The sequence below is a fragment of the Pempheris klunzingeri genome, chromosome 17, assembly GCF_042242105.1.
Source record: "Pempheris klunzingeri isolate RE-2024b chromosome 17, fPemKlu1.hap1, whole genome shotgun sequence".
NCBI classification, from domain to species: domain Eukaryota; kingdom Metazoa; phylum Chordata; class Actinopteri; order Acropomatiformes; family Pempheridae; genus Pempheris; species Pempheris klunzingeri.
Genome location: NC_092028.1, coordinates 13,335,374 through 13,350,266, shown reverse-complemented (window position 1 = coordinate 13,350,266; position 14,893 = coordinate 13,335,374). Strand labels below are relative to the sequence as shown.

Below are 14,893 nucleotides of genomic sequence, written 5' to 3'. Positions count from 1 at the left end.
CATTTGTCCGTGCATCCTCAGCCTCAGAGTTTCAGACAATGACACATCTCCTGTTGTGACTATTTGTAAAAGAAGGCAAATAAAACCAGCAAGTGCTGGATGTCCACTGAAACCACATCTATTCTGCAGGCTACACCAAACATATTTGTACATGAAATAAAATGACAAATGTATCAAATAAGAAGGGTTTCGATTTGTCATCATCATCTGGATTTTATGCATATTCCTTCATGCAGAGTGTAGTAATATACGATCATTTATCACACTGAGCACTGAGTGAGATCGATTATATTCAACTAAACAGACTCACTGGGATCAAATTACATTTTATATTGGACATCTGCAGCAAATGATTGGCATGTTGTTCCTGTCTGGTCAGTCCACTGAGGACTGTTCTAAATAAAAGACCTTTGAAAGATGACTACCTGAATGACTGCAAGAGATTTGATGTTATTGAAACTATATGTTATTGAAAAATGTTCAAGTATTCTATAAGAATGTCTTTATACATTGTTGTTTTATTTAGTTTGTTTCTAATTTTCCTACATTTTAGCCCGACAATGCAAAGGTGCCTTTAACTGGAAAATATACCAAACAGATGTCCCTTCATTTAATAAACCAAACTCACTGAGTCTTTTTAGCAGCTCTTTTGGAGCTTTTGATCATATCTTTAGATCCTCATCAGCAGATCAATATTGATCATGTCATGAAGATAGATCATCAGAAAAGTGTTATCGACTGCTGTCTCTGAGATCAAGAACAACTCACTCCATTTCCCTCATATAAAGGTGATATTTACCTCGTCAAAGTGGAATTTCGGCAAACTATTGAGTTGTGTACTTTATAATGAAAACAAATAGGATTATACATTAGAATGTTTGAAGACTTTAAATGCTTTTAATCATAAATATCTTTTATTTTTTTTTAGAACTGTGTCTCTAATCCTCTTTTTATAATAACCTGTCTGTTTTATCTAAGTGAATTCTGCTGTGTTTACCATGACTCACCATGAACACAGCCTTCTTCAAAAGTTGTTGATAAGACAATCCTGGATGTAATTTTTTTTCTACACTGCGCACAAAGAACGTCTGTCACCCATTTTTTTCCTTTTTTTTTACTCTCTCTCTACTTGAGTGTCTATGATTCGCTGCCAAAGGTTCAGAGAGGGAGAGGGAGATACTGCCCTGCCCTGATTGGCTGGGAGTAGAAGGGGGCTGGTACAGTGTGTGAACATAAATACAGAGCAGCAGCCTGACAGGCACACTCCAGTCCATCATCATCCTCCTCAACACAACCATCACCAGCTCCATCACTGACATCAAGCAACAGTTTTGAGCCAAGGCGAAGAAGAGAATAAAGAAAAAGGACAGAAGAGATCAAAAGAAAGTCGTCATGTCTTTTGAAGTGAAGGAGAAGATGGAGGTGCGTCTGGTGTTTTTGGGAGCAGCTGGAGTGGGGAAGACAGCCCTCATCCAACGCTTCCTCAAAGACACGTTTGAGCCCAAGCACAGGCGCACGGTGGAGGAGCTCCACAGGAAGGAGTACGAGGTTGGGGGTGTCAAAGTCACCATCAACATCATGGACACCAGTGGCAGCTACTCCTTCCCCGCCATGCGTAAGCTCTCCATCCAGAACAGCGATGCCTTTGCCCTGGTCTACGCCGTGAATGACCCCGAGTCCCTGGAGGCGGTCAAGAGCCTGCGAGAGGAGATCTTGGAGGTCAAAGAGGACAAGTACACGCCTATTGTGGTGATAGGCAACAAGATAGACCGTCACAATGAGCGCCAGGTGTCCAGCGAGGACGTGCTGTCCACTGTAGAACTGGACTGGAACCACAGCTTCCTGGAGTCCTCCGCCAAAGACAACGTCAACGTCCTGGAGGCTTTCAGGGAGCTGCTCCAGCGGGCCAACCTGCCCAGTTGGATCAGTCCGGGGCTGTGCCGGATACGGGAGACCTTCCCCAAGGAGAGCAATAAACAACCTCCTATGAACAAGACCAACAGCTGCCTCATCTCATAATGCTGTGGAGCTGCGTGGAGAGCCAAAAGAGAGTGAAAGGACTCTGGGTGGTGGACAGAAAGAAAACCAAGAGACAGTGTTAAATCTGTTAAGACTCTAATGAAACACTGAGTCAGTTAATGATGTCTCCTCATCAAGCATTGCATCCAACCCCACCCCTGCATTGACATAGCAGAATATGTAGACGTGTAATGATGAAAACAGATACCACCTTTAAGACATGAAAGAATGTGGCTGAACAACTGTCTGAACAGTGCCGAGACACAACTTGCTGTGAATGTCAAAAAAGATGCCGAACTAGGTCGAGACAGCGTAGAAGCAGCATTGTGTCTCGTAAGCTCAGTTTTCACTCAAATGCACGTGAGTTTTTGTGTTGTTGGTGTTTTAAAAAAGTGCAATATGTGTGAAGTGATGGGTCTTTATTCAAAAGTCTGTTTACATGAGATGAGTTTTATGAATCAAGTGAACAACAGGAGGAGAACATAACTTACTGTATATCATGTTGTGAATTTTTGTGCAACTTTGAAACGCTGCTTTGCAAAACCACATTATGCACTTGCTGTTATTTTGAAATGCATACTTGCTGGTGTTTTTCTTTCTCTTTGTTTGACTAAAAAATTTTTTTTTTTTTAATGGGAGGTCCTCAGAAGGCTTCTATTTGGTCAGAAAGAGAAGGCGTCCTTTTCAAATCTGTACATGCAAGCAGCATGTTTTTGAAAATTGCAATAGTATTTTCTTTTTACCATATACAACAATGTGATGTTCTTATTCAGTGCTTATTTCAAGACAAATAAAAGTTTTCCCATACATCCGGTCACACTGCTTATTTCATTCATTCTTTACAAACCAGTTAAACATTTTTGCAGATTATTTTGGCTTTTTTTTTTTTTTTTTTAATGGTATGACTTTGCTTGATGTGACAAAAAAGACAAAAAGACAGTCATGTCTGGTGAAAAGCATACAGCCAATTTAAAATGACTATAGGAGCAAGATAAATCAGGTTATCACTTACATAAGCTGTGCAAAAGCCTTTCACCATTCACACAAAGGCAGTTTGTCCTTGCATATGGAGACATTTTCTATTTAAATGTAGTATTATATGACCGTAACTCCACTCCAAGTTGTATTGTGTTGACAAATTGTCAACTTCTTTTCTTGAGAAGTCAAACCAGAACTGTAGGTTTTAAAAGGACTGAAAAACAAGAGCTGTTGGAGTAACATGGATGTATTTAACGCGATTACAACTGACTCTGATGTAAGGACCAAAAAGCTGCCTGGGAAGCAGCTAATGATACTGAGTGAATTATCCTGATGAATTTAAGTTCATTATGGACTGATTTTACTGGTCTAACACACACACACACACACACACACACACACACAATAATATTCTATAATGTCTCTGTTCTGTGTTGTAGTACCATCTGGTGGCCATTGTTCAGCAACAGTGCAGCGATTCACTGCATCCTCTCTGGTGGCCAGCATGAGGAAGCAGGTCAATATGACGGGGTTTCAACAAAAATGAGATTATAAGGGAAATAAATAGATAGTAAACAGTAAATGCCTTAATCACCTTCTGTCTCAGTGCCCGCTACAATACATGAGAGTAACTAGTCACTTGGAATGAAATTAAAATATAAGATATCTACTGTGCATCCTGTTTTTGTGATAGGTTTATGTGAGCAGATGCTTTAAAATACACAATGGAAATAGTGTTTAGTACTCTGAAAAACACATAGTCTCTGCCTACCATGAAACATAATGATGACCCAGCTCATTCGTTATTGACATTTCTCCATCCCTTCATATGTAATATTGAGTTCCCTGTTAAAAGGCCACAAAGGCCCAGAGAGGGAGAGACAAAGGTATGATTCCTCTTTCCAAAAATGTTCAGACAAGGTGCTTTGTTTCTCCAGAATCAGACAAGGAAGTGACCTATGATTATCAGATCTCTGGTTCCTCTTTGTGTCCTGTTAAATCTCACAGCTGTACTCGGCCGATTGCACAAACTCGTCTTTGCAGCACACGGGTGGACACAGAGGTAGACCATCATTTTTAAAGCTGAACGAAATTTTCCATTCAGGTTGTAGAGCTTAAATTTTTACCATAAATGACGGCGCGTTTCTGTGTTTGTCTCTGCTCCTAGACTTGGTCAAAGCTCCTCAGTGTTGTATGGATTACTGAGAAGTTTTGAACAAGTATAGGATCTCTGACTGTCCCTACATCAGGCGATGCCGTTTTACACTGATTTACTGTAGTGCTGTCTGTTAAAGTTAAAGGTAGGCATCCTCATGGAGCAATACGGTATTTTATGGTTTTCATCAGCTTTTAATATGCTAATTACCAACATTTCAGCCACATTCATCGCATCTGCAGTTACCAGTCTACATAAAAATGTATTCAAACAATAAGCTTAGCTAAGAGAAATTTAATGCAGAGCAGCCAGCATGGACAGGAGAGAATCCAAAAACAACTGCACTCCAAGCATTATAGTATCTTCACATACACCTATAATGTAATCAAACAGCTCTGCACTGGAACGCAACATTTCAACCATTCATATTTCTGAAATCTCAGAGATTCTGATAAAAAATAGTATAGTAATAATAACTATAGTAATTAATCTGTTTATCAATATATTTTTCTGGGCTATTATTTTGTTCGGTTTCTTTTTTTTTTAAATTAATTATTTAGTTAAGTGTCAAGATAAAGAAACATGATCATAAAGTTATATGTACAGAACAGCCACATATCTATAATTTCATGTAGACTTAATAGATAATAGTTTAGGAAGCAATTAGAGGACAAAGTTCTGTTCTTCAAACTAAAACCTCATAAAATTTGATTTAGGATTAGTGCATACACTGTGGACTGTTTTATACGCAGAGGGTCATTCACAAAAAGCACAATAATATCCATAATCCACAATTCTTACTTAGTAGAGACAAGGCACAACAAGTAGCAACGGTTTTATTTTCATACACTGACAAACGCCATAGAGTTAGACAGCGGAGTGTTGGTTTCTAAATTATACATCCTCAACATCACAGACATGTCAGAAGAATGGGAAATACAGAGAAGACATCATGAAAGACACTAACGACAGATCAAATCTGAGCCGGCGCAGCAACAGCGTTTGATACAACTAGCTGTCAAATACTCATCCATTAGCACAGCAGAAGAAGTACAGTATCTATGACAAACCCAAATGGTAAAAAGAAAGGACAAACAGTACAGTTGTATGGAAGACAAACTTCTTTTGAACACGTGAAACAGGAACAGAGCATCAAAAAAAGAACAAATAATTGTGCATTTGCTTATAAAGTATATCGCATTTCCCTGAGCAAAAGGCTCAATCAGCGTAGAAATACACCAACTTCCCCTAAAGCATCACTTCAAAGTTTACTCAGAGCACAAAAAGGTGCGCTTGTTTTAATGACAAGTTTTTAAGAGCGATTTATGCATAAACATCAGGACCATACTAGAGTTTTTGCCAATTAACTAATAAAATGCACATATTTTACATTACTGTTGGCCATTTTGCAGTACACATTTTAGTGTTATCTTCTAGGCAGCCATTGGTTTCCATTCACTTTAGTACCCAACAGAAGTAACTCAAGTATCTCACCATACTGAATTTTGTCAAGAGTTGTCACTGCAAAGCGATAAAGCATGAATCAATTCAAAGTCCACTTATCGGCTTCATTCAAGTGCTGATTTAACACTCAAGTTTTCAAAGGTGGTTCCAGTATGCATAAGCCATGGTATACATAAAAAAAAAGATAGCAATTGTGGGCAACTTTTAAAACAGATTGAGAACTTGACTGCTGCTTGTATTTAAAAAAGGTTACGTTTGATTAGTGTGGACCAGAGTGTGGGTATTTTTCCAACACAGTGGCACCACAAAATAAAACTTTCTGTAATAGGACCAGATGAAAATACTATAACAAAAAGAAAAACCAAGCAGGATGTTCAGCGTGATCTGTAATTGTGTGTAAGGCAAGTTCCTCAAAGTTGTTCCATAGAAAAGTGAAACTAATGAAAACCACAGACTGCTTCGTGAAACACCCAAAATCAAGCAGAACAAATGTCTAGTCTGCTTTGAACAAAAGTCAGCAGTAATGTTCAGGATTCATGGTTTGTAGTTAATTGGCTGAAACAAAGATGGTCCTTTTAGCTAGTTATGTAGTATGCATGGTGATGTCACTGTCAGATAACGGTCATCATCAGCCGCTAAAATAAGCACAACCCAGTAGGCTCGGCCTGCTGCTTGAGAGATACAGTATATTAAAGGGTCAGTTCATCCAATAGGTATAAATAATCAAACATTAATAATAAAACACTTCCCAGATACTGCTGTATGTAATCACATGGTTAGGTGTCTGCTACAGGCACAATACGGTGGAAGTGAATGGAGAGTTTTTCAAATCTTTCAATTATTTGAGCCCCACATTTCAGTTTTTCAAACCCAGTATCATTTGTTTACATTAACCTCCACTGTACTGGGATGTTGAATGATCTTGGCTTCATACTACTGAAGGTAAAAAGGTGAACATAATTTGTTATAATTAAGTTGAACTAACCCCATAATATATACACAATATAACGCAGTGCTCCATTCACTTCTGCAGATGTTGTGAAACTTTTTGTGTCACATTAGACATTTCACCAAACATCTAAACATTCCCACAAATGGTGCAAAAAAGCTCCATAAAAAAAAATAGTTTGGGCACCAATAAGCAGGAGTTTGTCAGATCTTGTCCATGTGGTTGAAACAACACATCCCATCAAATGCAAAGAAATCATAGCGCTGCTGAGCAGCACTGATCATGAAGGGCATCACGAACGTCTGGACAACGGTAGGTAAAGCACAGAGCCCTGTTACTGGAGACATTTTTCTCTTCGATTTTGCAGTTAAAGCTCAGTCATCAGATATGAGGTACCGCAGTATGACAAAATAACTTTTTAAAGACAAAGCATCTTTTGTTCAAGTTGGAAAATGAATGGCAGCAAGACAAGGAAAGGCTTCAAAGAACGGCTGAATGCATCAAAGCTCAAAGTCACCTGTTTGCCACTTTGTCATCCTTTCGCAACAAGAAAAAGATGCAAGATAAATAACTTCAGGTTTTTAGAATTTCAGTTTCTGTAAATGAATTAGGATACATGAAATCCTGTAATACACAATACATGGAACATGACGCTAGCATGTTTTTACAGCACTGGGAAGAAGTGCACCTGCCCTCAGTCACCATCAGACCCACCTCAGCCGTCACTCCCCAACACTCTAGTCGTCCACGGTGATGTTGCGGAACAAGTACGCCATGGACTCCCCGTTGTGGATGCGGCGGATGGCCTCAGCCAATATCATGCTGACATCCACAGTCTTGATTTTGGGACACTGTAGCTTCTGCACTTCATGGGGGACTGTGTTGGTCACCACCACCTGAGGGTCGAATAATCACAGAGACAAGAGGGGGTTTTTTGGGGCTACCAATGCTTGTAAGACATATAAAAAAAAATTCCACATTACGTGTAGTTTTTTGTACAGATAAACATTTACATGTTTGAAATACAAGTCAATCGGAGATGGCTTAAAAACTGAAACCCTTTTAATCCACCAACACACCAGATTTGACATGGAAGCTAAATAAAAGCATAAAAGATGGACAGTGCCTGTCCAGTACTTATGAGGAACAGACAGGGAAAGACATGTTACAAACAAAATCATACTGTATATATTACATTGGACTAAAATACACTTTATAAAATAAATATTATCTTCAAGATTACACTGTAACTATTGTTTATGGAGGAATTGAAAATTGAATGTATTAGATTGCAGAAATGCAGCTTCTGTGTACAACGATCCTTTTCCTTGTTCTAGTAACAACTAATTTCACACCATGACAATTAAGCTGAAAATGCTTCCGTTGAGAGGAAGTTTGTTCCTTTACATTGTGCTCAAAGATTAGAGAACTACTGAATGAGCACATTTTATACTGATATCATAAGTAGTTCCCCTTCAGCTCCCATTTTGATATTGGACAGGTATGACACAGAAGGTTTTCATTCAAACTCAAAAAACCAACAGGTTTTGGTGTCCTCACCTCATCAATGGCAGACTCCTCTATGAGACGTGGAGCATCAGCAGACAGTAAGCCATGTGTGGCCATGATATAAATTTTATAGGCTCCTCTCTCTTTCAGGATCTCTGCAGCTGCAACAAAGTCTCCCACATCATCTATAATGTCGTCCTGGAAGAATAAAAGAACAAAAGAAAAATGTAACCTGTAGCTACAGCTTAACAATTACACCCATTCTCATCAGTTCTCTGCCCTCACAGTATAGAGTGGCCTAGGGTAAAGGAAGAACACATGAACGACACTATGTGACCACTGAATTGAGCACCTGCATGTTTTGAATGAACTTTATAGATGTAAGAGGAACAAAGTTTAACTTCTTTAAAAAGTTAATATATTCCAAGATACACTGTGGTTGATTTACAGTGTTAGTGAATGATTGAATTTATATCTTCAAACCACGTGAAATGCTCTGAGATGTTGTAAACAGAGAACTATGAAAGAAAAACAACATCAGTGACAGCTCAACCATGTGGGCTACAGAAAGCGCACTGACAGCATCTTACCACAATGATGGCAATTCTCCCTCCCACGTCTCCGACTACAGTAATGGGAGGTTTCTCCTTGGCCATCATTACTGAGAAGGAAAGCAGAAGTGGTTACCTGTGGGAGCACTTTGAGGAGATTATGTGTGCTGTATTTCACTTAATCAAAAAGAAATTTCAGTAGATTGGGTAAAATGGGTTGAGAAAATGTTTTGCTATTTTAGCAAATCTGCATCCCGAATTGTGGGGCCATTACTGAAAGATGTAATGATGTTAGAGTAAATTCAAAATGACAAAAGTTTGAAAAAAAATTCCCCCCATTGTACCCCACCTACTCCTAGGAGATTTAACTTAAATGCCAAACTTAGTACAGCGCATGCCATGCAAAATCAAAACGACAGGGTTTTCTGCCCAGGATACCCAATCAGAAGGCAATGTACAATTGCCTGGACACACACACACAAACACACACACACGCACACAACCTCAGGCCCAGGCCGTGGCAGGCATGTGGCAGCAGTCTGCATATGAACCGATATGCACCAGACAGTCTTATTTATCACACAGGACAGCAGTGGCTGACAAGCACTGATGAGGGTTTCTTTATACACACTTGCCAATGCTCTTTGGTCAGCCCTCAGTCGAACATCACTGCTGCCAGCGACTACTTTTACATGCCCACAATAATCAGATCACATCTCACGTGCCAATCGCAGGAGATGCAACAGCTGCATTTGAACTAATATCACACATCAGACAAAATACAGTGTAATTATTCATCTATAGGCCACTTTCAGGCTGCGATCAATCACCACAATACAATACGAGCAGCAACCACATACTTTGTTCCTGACAAACTGAAAACTACCTGCTTTCTTGTCATCTCAGTTGCTAAAACACTACGATACAATTTTTCAATCTGCTACAAAAGTCAAATAGAAACAGCATAACATAATAATGTAGAGAACAGGAAAGTGCCCTACCTTGTCGCAGACTTAATAATACATGTGCATAAGCTACAACTTACTCTACATGTTAATTTAACACATTTCAATGACTGTTACCATCTTGATGCGTGACTGAATTTGAAAAAAAACCAAAAAAAACAGCTGCATTCAAAGTATTGTTGAGCATGTAAATGTAGTCATTCGAAGGGTATAAGGAAACAATCAACTGGTAAACAATCAGACAGCCAAACCGATTGTGAAGGAAAAGTATGAAGAAGAGAAAGGAGGAGCATGCCTGGCAGAACACTTTGCTGAATACCGCGAATCCCACGGCATCAGAAAACCTGGCAGTGACACATTCAGACTTTTATCACTAGTGACCAAAAACAGCAAAAGCCACGTTGTTTGCAGTACACACGCTTCTCAAAGGGGGGGGGCTGGGGGGGAGGGGGTGTTATAGCTTGCTGAGATACTGCAACAAGCTACCTGTGAAATGTTTGGTCAGATACCTTTAAGATGTCTTCAAAGTTAACAATAAAACACAGTAAATCGACAGTATTCTCTGATAGATTTGAATGATTTCAACAGGAAATTTCAACAACAGGTGGCGCTGCGTTCCAGAAAGTTCTACCAGAGAGACAAAAGAGTAATACTGCACTAAATGTAATTGTTGGTAAAATAACTAGAGCAGCAAACTACAACTTTGATTTTGGCATTTTGAATTTAATGCTTAACCTTACCAACCATTTCATTTGTCATGTTTCTTCTTCCCATCATTGGCTGTTAGGTTTCAAAAGCATGCGTTATTGTTCTCATCACATGCAGTTATGACCAAGTGTTAATCAGGTTTTTAAGAGCGGGTTTAATATGGGTGCACCATGTGTTGATTGGCAAGATGAGTCCAGGTAATTGAAATAAAAAAATTTAAAAGAAAATTGTACAACAAAAAATGTTTGGCATGGTTCTGGTTTGATTGATGGATTTCAAAATAAAATGAGAACACAACAAAACAAAGAGGGGTTTGGCCATCTTGTAGAAGTAGCTGTCTGGAGTCTTCGAAAGGTGCAGTAAACATAAGAGCTGCTCAGTTCAAGTCACACATGCCATGCAAATAATATATAGAGCGCACTGTAGCTGATTGGCCTGAAAAACTTTTGGAAGTGCAAATTCTCTATGCGCTAACAAACAGTTTGTGCATTTTTCGCAAACTCTGCTGAGTCCAGACTGTATTTTCACAAGATGCAACACAAACCCTTCATCTACACATGCACGAATTGAGGAGCCATTTGAAGAGGAGTCATTTTGTAGTCATGTAAGTTATGTTTTACGGTCGTACTTGGGAGCTCTATGCCAGGGAACGGAGCTTGTTGTTTGCCTGCTATTACCAACAAATAAACACCACGTTAACACAAATGCACAAATATTTGACATGACAAACACATGATGCCAAGACTTGGAAAATCCTCTCGCTAGGTTGAAAGAAATATAAATCAACAAATCAGACTTATTGTGTTCAAAATTCAAAAGAAAAGTCTTTTTATAGATGAAGCTTTTGATTTATTGTTCCAAAGGAGGATTTTTTAAGTCAAGGGTGAGAATAGAAACACAAGTAAGAATAGAAATATTTTTACTAAATAATAAAGTGAATACTGGACGCAAATTCTTCGGAGTCATTTGCCAATGACACAATCATTCGCTATTTTCTTAGACTGAACGATTTAAATGGCCTCATCAGGAATTAACACTGTAAATACGCTGAACACTATTTGCCACAGTTGCGTTAGTATTTCTCACTAAAAAGAAATATCTTAAAATCAAAGTATGTGCCAAGAAACAGGCAGGGAGCGCGATTCTACACGATTATTAAGCACGTCACTCTTTGTAAGTTAGGAGTTGCGGCTCGCGGAGGATGCAGCATGAGTAGAAGTAGTGTATCTGTGGAATTAAAACATGCAGTAACACAAAAGTCAGTTTCTTGGAGTATGGTGGATGGTATGAGTGAGAAACAGCAGAGTCATCAGCTCGAAACAGGTTAGCACTAATAGGAGCTGTATTAGGTTATCAGCAGGATTTATATTATGAATGCTGTGAACTAGTTAAACTAGCAGAAACTGTAAGAAACACAAAGAGATTTCCTTGTGAGAAACAATAAGCGGGGATGTTTTCTGTAGAGATAAAATCTATAAAGCAATGGACCTACAAATCTGCAAAGAAAGCCTGAAAACACCAACAGTGCTCTACAAAGATGGGTGTTCTTACAAGGAAGCTCCAGCCCTGTGTGTCCTGTGGTGTTGCGTACACATGGTGGGGAGTGTCTTCCATCAGCCATGTCGGACTCTGAGCACTGAGCCTCGCCATGAATCACAGCCAGACCCAAACGCAGTCGTTCAGCATAAGACTGAGCCCTTGGGAGAAAAAAAAAGAAAGAATAAAAACATAGAAACAACTGAGAATGTTGTTCATCAGTTACTTTGACCCATTTAGTTACATATAGTGCTAATGACTTAGTGCGTCTGTATAAGAAAAACAAGATTGTATGATTGAGTAGTTTTGTCAAAATGTAATGTTTTAGACCATTAAAATATATTTCATTATGACAATGCCAAAAGAAGCAGAAAACTAGCAGAGGTGAGATGTCTAATCAATTACCTCTTAGCTGCTGATGGGGACTTTGCCACAATGATGGCATTTCTGTAATCAGGAATCTGTTGGGACAAAGGAAAACGGGTGTCAGTGTTTCCCCCACAGGGGGTGATTGATGAGGTTTTTGGGTGTGCTTATCAGCGCTTATCACCTCTTCTTGGATGTACTGGATCAAGAAAGGAGAGGCCCGCAAGTTGTCAACAGGAAAGCTGAAAAAGCCCTGGATCTCCTTCTGATGCAAATCCATGGTGATGATGTGTGTTAATCCTTTGGGGGTAAAAGCCAGATGATTAGCATGGATTTACCACATTTCACAGCCAACAATTAGATTATTTTTTATGAGTGAGTGTGAAACTAAATCCCAGAAAACACAACACGGCTGATGGGAGGGGATAAAGAGACTCAACACATCACAGGCTCTTGTTTTGTTTACCTGCTTTGGCTAACATTGAAGCTAACAGCTTGCTCACAATTGAGCCCCTCTTCCTCATCTTACACTGTTTGCTGTAGGGAAAGTAAGGAATGACTCCAATGATGTTCTTTGCGCAAGAGGTTTTAAGGGCGTAGGCCATCACCAGCAGCTCCATGATGGCTGTGTTCACATCTCTGGTTGCATAAAAAGAAGAAAAAGGACAAGTAAACTTTAGACACTGATAATCTCAATAACTGTGTAACAAGATCTCATTTGCAGGTGGTGATGGATTGTTTCAAGTTCCTGATGCAAAGCAAATGAAGTGACTTTCTACACTCACCGTGGTATGGTCTGAATGATGAAGATAGTTTGTCCTCGAACGGACTCTTTCACATCCACTCTTGTTTCTGTTGTGAGGGAGAAAATGAGAGTGCAATCTGTTAATTTAGCAAAAGCTGCATCACAGTCGGAATATTCTTATTCTGATGACTTGTCACACCTTTACACTGTACACACAGTAATTTAGGGTATAAAAGCATGCAGTGGAGTGTTTTGACAGTACAATTAAAGTAAAATAACCATATTTTGCATGAGTCAACACCTGCTGTGTATAGTGCAGTGTGCACATCGAAATAATATGGCCCTGTACCTTGTATAAATGAACAAGGGGGGGTATCTCACTGTGTTACACCGTCATGTGTCGCACAAAGGTCTCTTTCCATTCAATGTTGTAAAACTTGATGCCACCCACACCCATCACTGATTCCTTGGCTCTTATAGTATTACACAAGTGAGCCAAATTAAACTATGGCCAGAGAAATTGCTGACTAATCCATACCATACTCCTCACCTCTGTTAGACTCCTGAAAGACAACAGACTTCCCCAGTTCAACGCCCAGCCGCCTGCAAAACAAGAGCACAAAATCCCTGCTAGGAAGCAACCAACTGAGAGATGTAATGATCACACCATTCATTCATTCATCCGTCCTCAGCGTTAGCAGTCACACAATAACCAAGTGCCTGACACCATGTGCCCTGGTGGTACATTTCAAAGAATTGCTAGTCATTGGTCCTCTACTAGGCCTTGACACCTGCAAGTGGGTGCTTTTCACAGGCGTGACTACGTGTCTTGGTGTTTGCTCTCCTGTACGAGAACAACACTTTTCTTTAACATTAGCTTAGCCTTAGCAGTCACGTCAGACAACGTCAGAAACGCAACACCGCGCTTACTCTGTTATCTTCTTGGCCAGTTCTGTGCAGGCTGCGGACGAGTTTGCGGAAAAGACGCGATAGCCACTTTTGGCGACATTCATCGTGGCACTAGCGGTGGTTTATTTCCCAGACAGCTGCGGCACCTTTTTGTCCACCGACCGGCGCGTTTGTTAGCGATTTCCTTCTTCTGACGTTGTCGTTAACGCTAGCTATCGAACTAGCTACCTACCGCACACTAGCCTGCTAGGTGAGCTAATTACACGAAACGTCCGTCCGTGTGCGATATGACCTTAGCCAGAGCACATTGAAAACAAAAAAACATTAATTGCTGTCTTAATTATACTGATTTATCTTATTGTTCACGGACAAACGGCTGATATCTGTCAGCGCAGTAGCCCCGTAGCCGATCAATGTAACTTAACTACGGAATCCGTGTTGGGTCAATCTTCCCAGCTCGGCTTTGCGCAACATAAATGTTTGTTCAGAGCGATGGTCTAATACTTTTAGTCCAAACTGATATGAAATTGCGTTTGACTTGCAAAGGGGAGAGAAATTGTTTTTAAAAACAAATCTTGCAATTGAAATTGAAATTGAGTTTAATGCGAAATAATGCAGACATGTTTTATTGCCTAATAATTGTTTTGCTGTTATTCTAAATAAAATGAAATGCCATCTTACGTGTCGCTGATTAGATAGATACATTTTGCACATCCCTGCACACAACTATACAGCTCGTTCATTTAAATAACAGTTATATTGTGCATACATGTTTTTCCTGCATATTTTGTTTTCATACTGCCGATTTTCTATTTTTCTTGACTTGCAGCACTTTATCTTTTTTATATTTTCTCTTTCTACACATTTCTTACAATGTTTATTGTTATGCACCATTTCTATGCTAATTCCTCGTATATGGCAATAAAACTTTATTCTGATCAAGTGAGTGATTGTACCAAAAAGCGTTATGGCAGAGGGATCATTCTTATAGGTAACTAATAATTGACTTTTTTCTTGTAAATATTACATTACATTCAT

At 39.4% G+C, this 14,893-nt stretch overlaps 2 protein-coding genes across 3 annotated transcripts; one reads left to right on the top strand and one right to left on the bottom strand.

The window, feature by feature from the left end:
• The first annotated feature begins 1,277 nt into the window (after positions 1-1,277).
• On the top strand, positions 1,278-2,820 carry rasd4 (rasd family member 4). Its single transcript, XM_070848183.1, has one exon. It carries the CDS (start codon positions 1,393-1,395, stop codon positions 2,017-2,019), a length of 627 nt encoding a protein of 208 aa, XP_070704284.1. The 5' UTR covers positions 1,278-1,392; the 3' UTR covers positions 2,020-2,820.
• A 2,155-nt stretch (positions 2,821-4,975) lies between these two features.
• On the bottom strand, positions 4,976-14,039 carry LOC139216568 (phosphoribosyl pyrophosphate synthase-associated protein 1). Of its 2 annotated transcripts, XM_070847723.1 has the most exons (11): positions 13,877-14,039; positions 13,497-13,549; positions 12,987-13,053; positions 12,668-12,840; positions 12,386-12,501; positions 12,241-12,296; positions 11,851-11,996; positions 10,928-10,969; positions 8,666-8,736; positions 8,127-8,273; positions 4,976-7,462 (listed from the first exon to the last, which is right to left on the bottom strand). In XM_070847723.1, the coding sequence occupies exons 1-11, from the start codon at positions 13,957-13,959 to the stop codon at positions 7,304-7,306; spliced, it is 1,113 nt and encodes a 370-aa protein (XP_070703824.1). In that variant the 5' UTR covers positions 13,960-14,039; the 3' UTR covers positions 4,976-7,303. The 2 variants fall into 2 exon arrangements, with proteins under 2 accessions (XP_070703824.1, XP_070703825.1); XM_070847724.1 differs by lacking the exon at positions 10,928-10,969.
• Positions 14,040-14,893: the final 854 nt, after the last annotated feature.

What these genes read in the sequence shown, in the direction of transcription:
- rasd4 (XM_070848183.1), top strand. Translation starts at nt 1,393, where the DNA reads ATGTCTTTTGAAGTGAAGGAGAAGATGGAGGTGCGTCTGGTGTTTTTG.
- LOC139216568 (XM_070847723.1), bottom strand. Translation starts at nt 13,959, where the DNA reads ATGAATGTCGCCAAAAGTGGCTATCGCGTCTTTTCCGCAAACTCGTCC. An exon ending in TTCAATGTTAGCCAAAGCAG is followed by an intron (nt 12,502 to 12,667) that starts GTAAACAAAACA and finishes TTACCCCCAAAG; the next exon opens with GATTAACACACATCATCACC. An exon ending in GGAGAATTGCCATCATTGTG is followed by an intron (nt 8,274 to 8,665) that starts GTAAGATGCTGT and finishes TTATTCTTCCAG; the next exon opens with GACGACATTATAGATGATGT.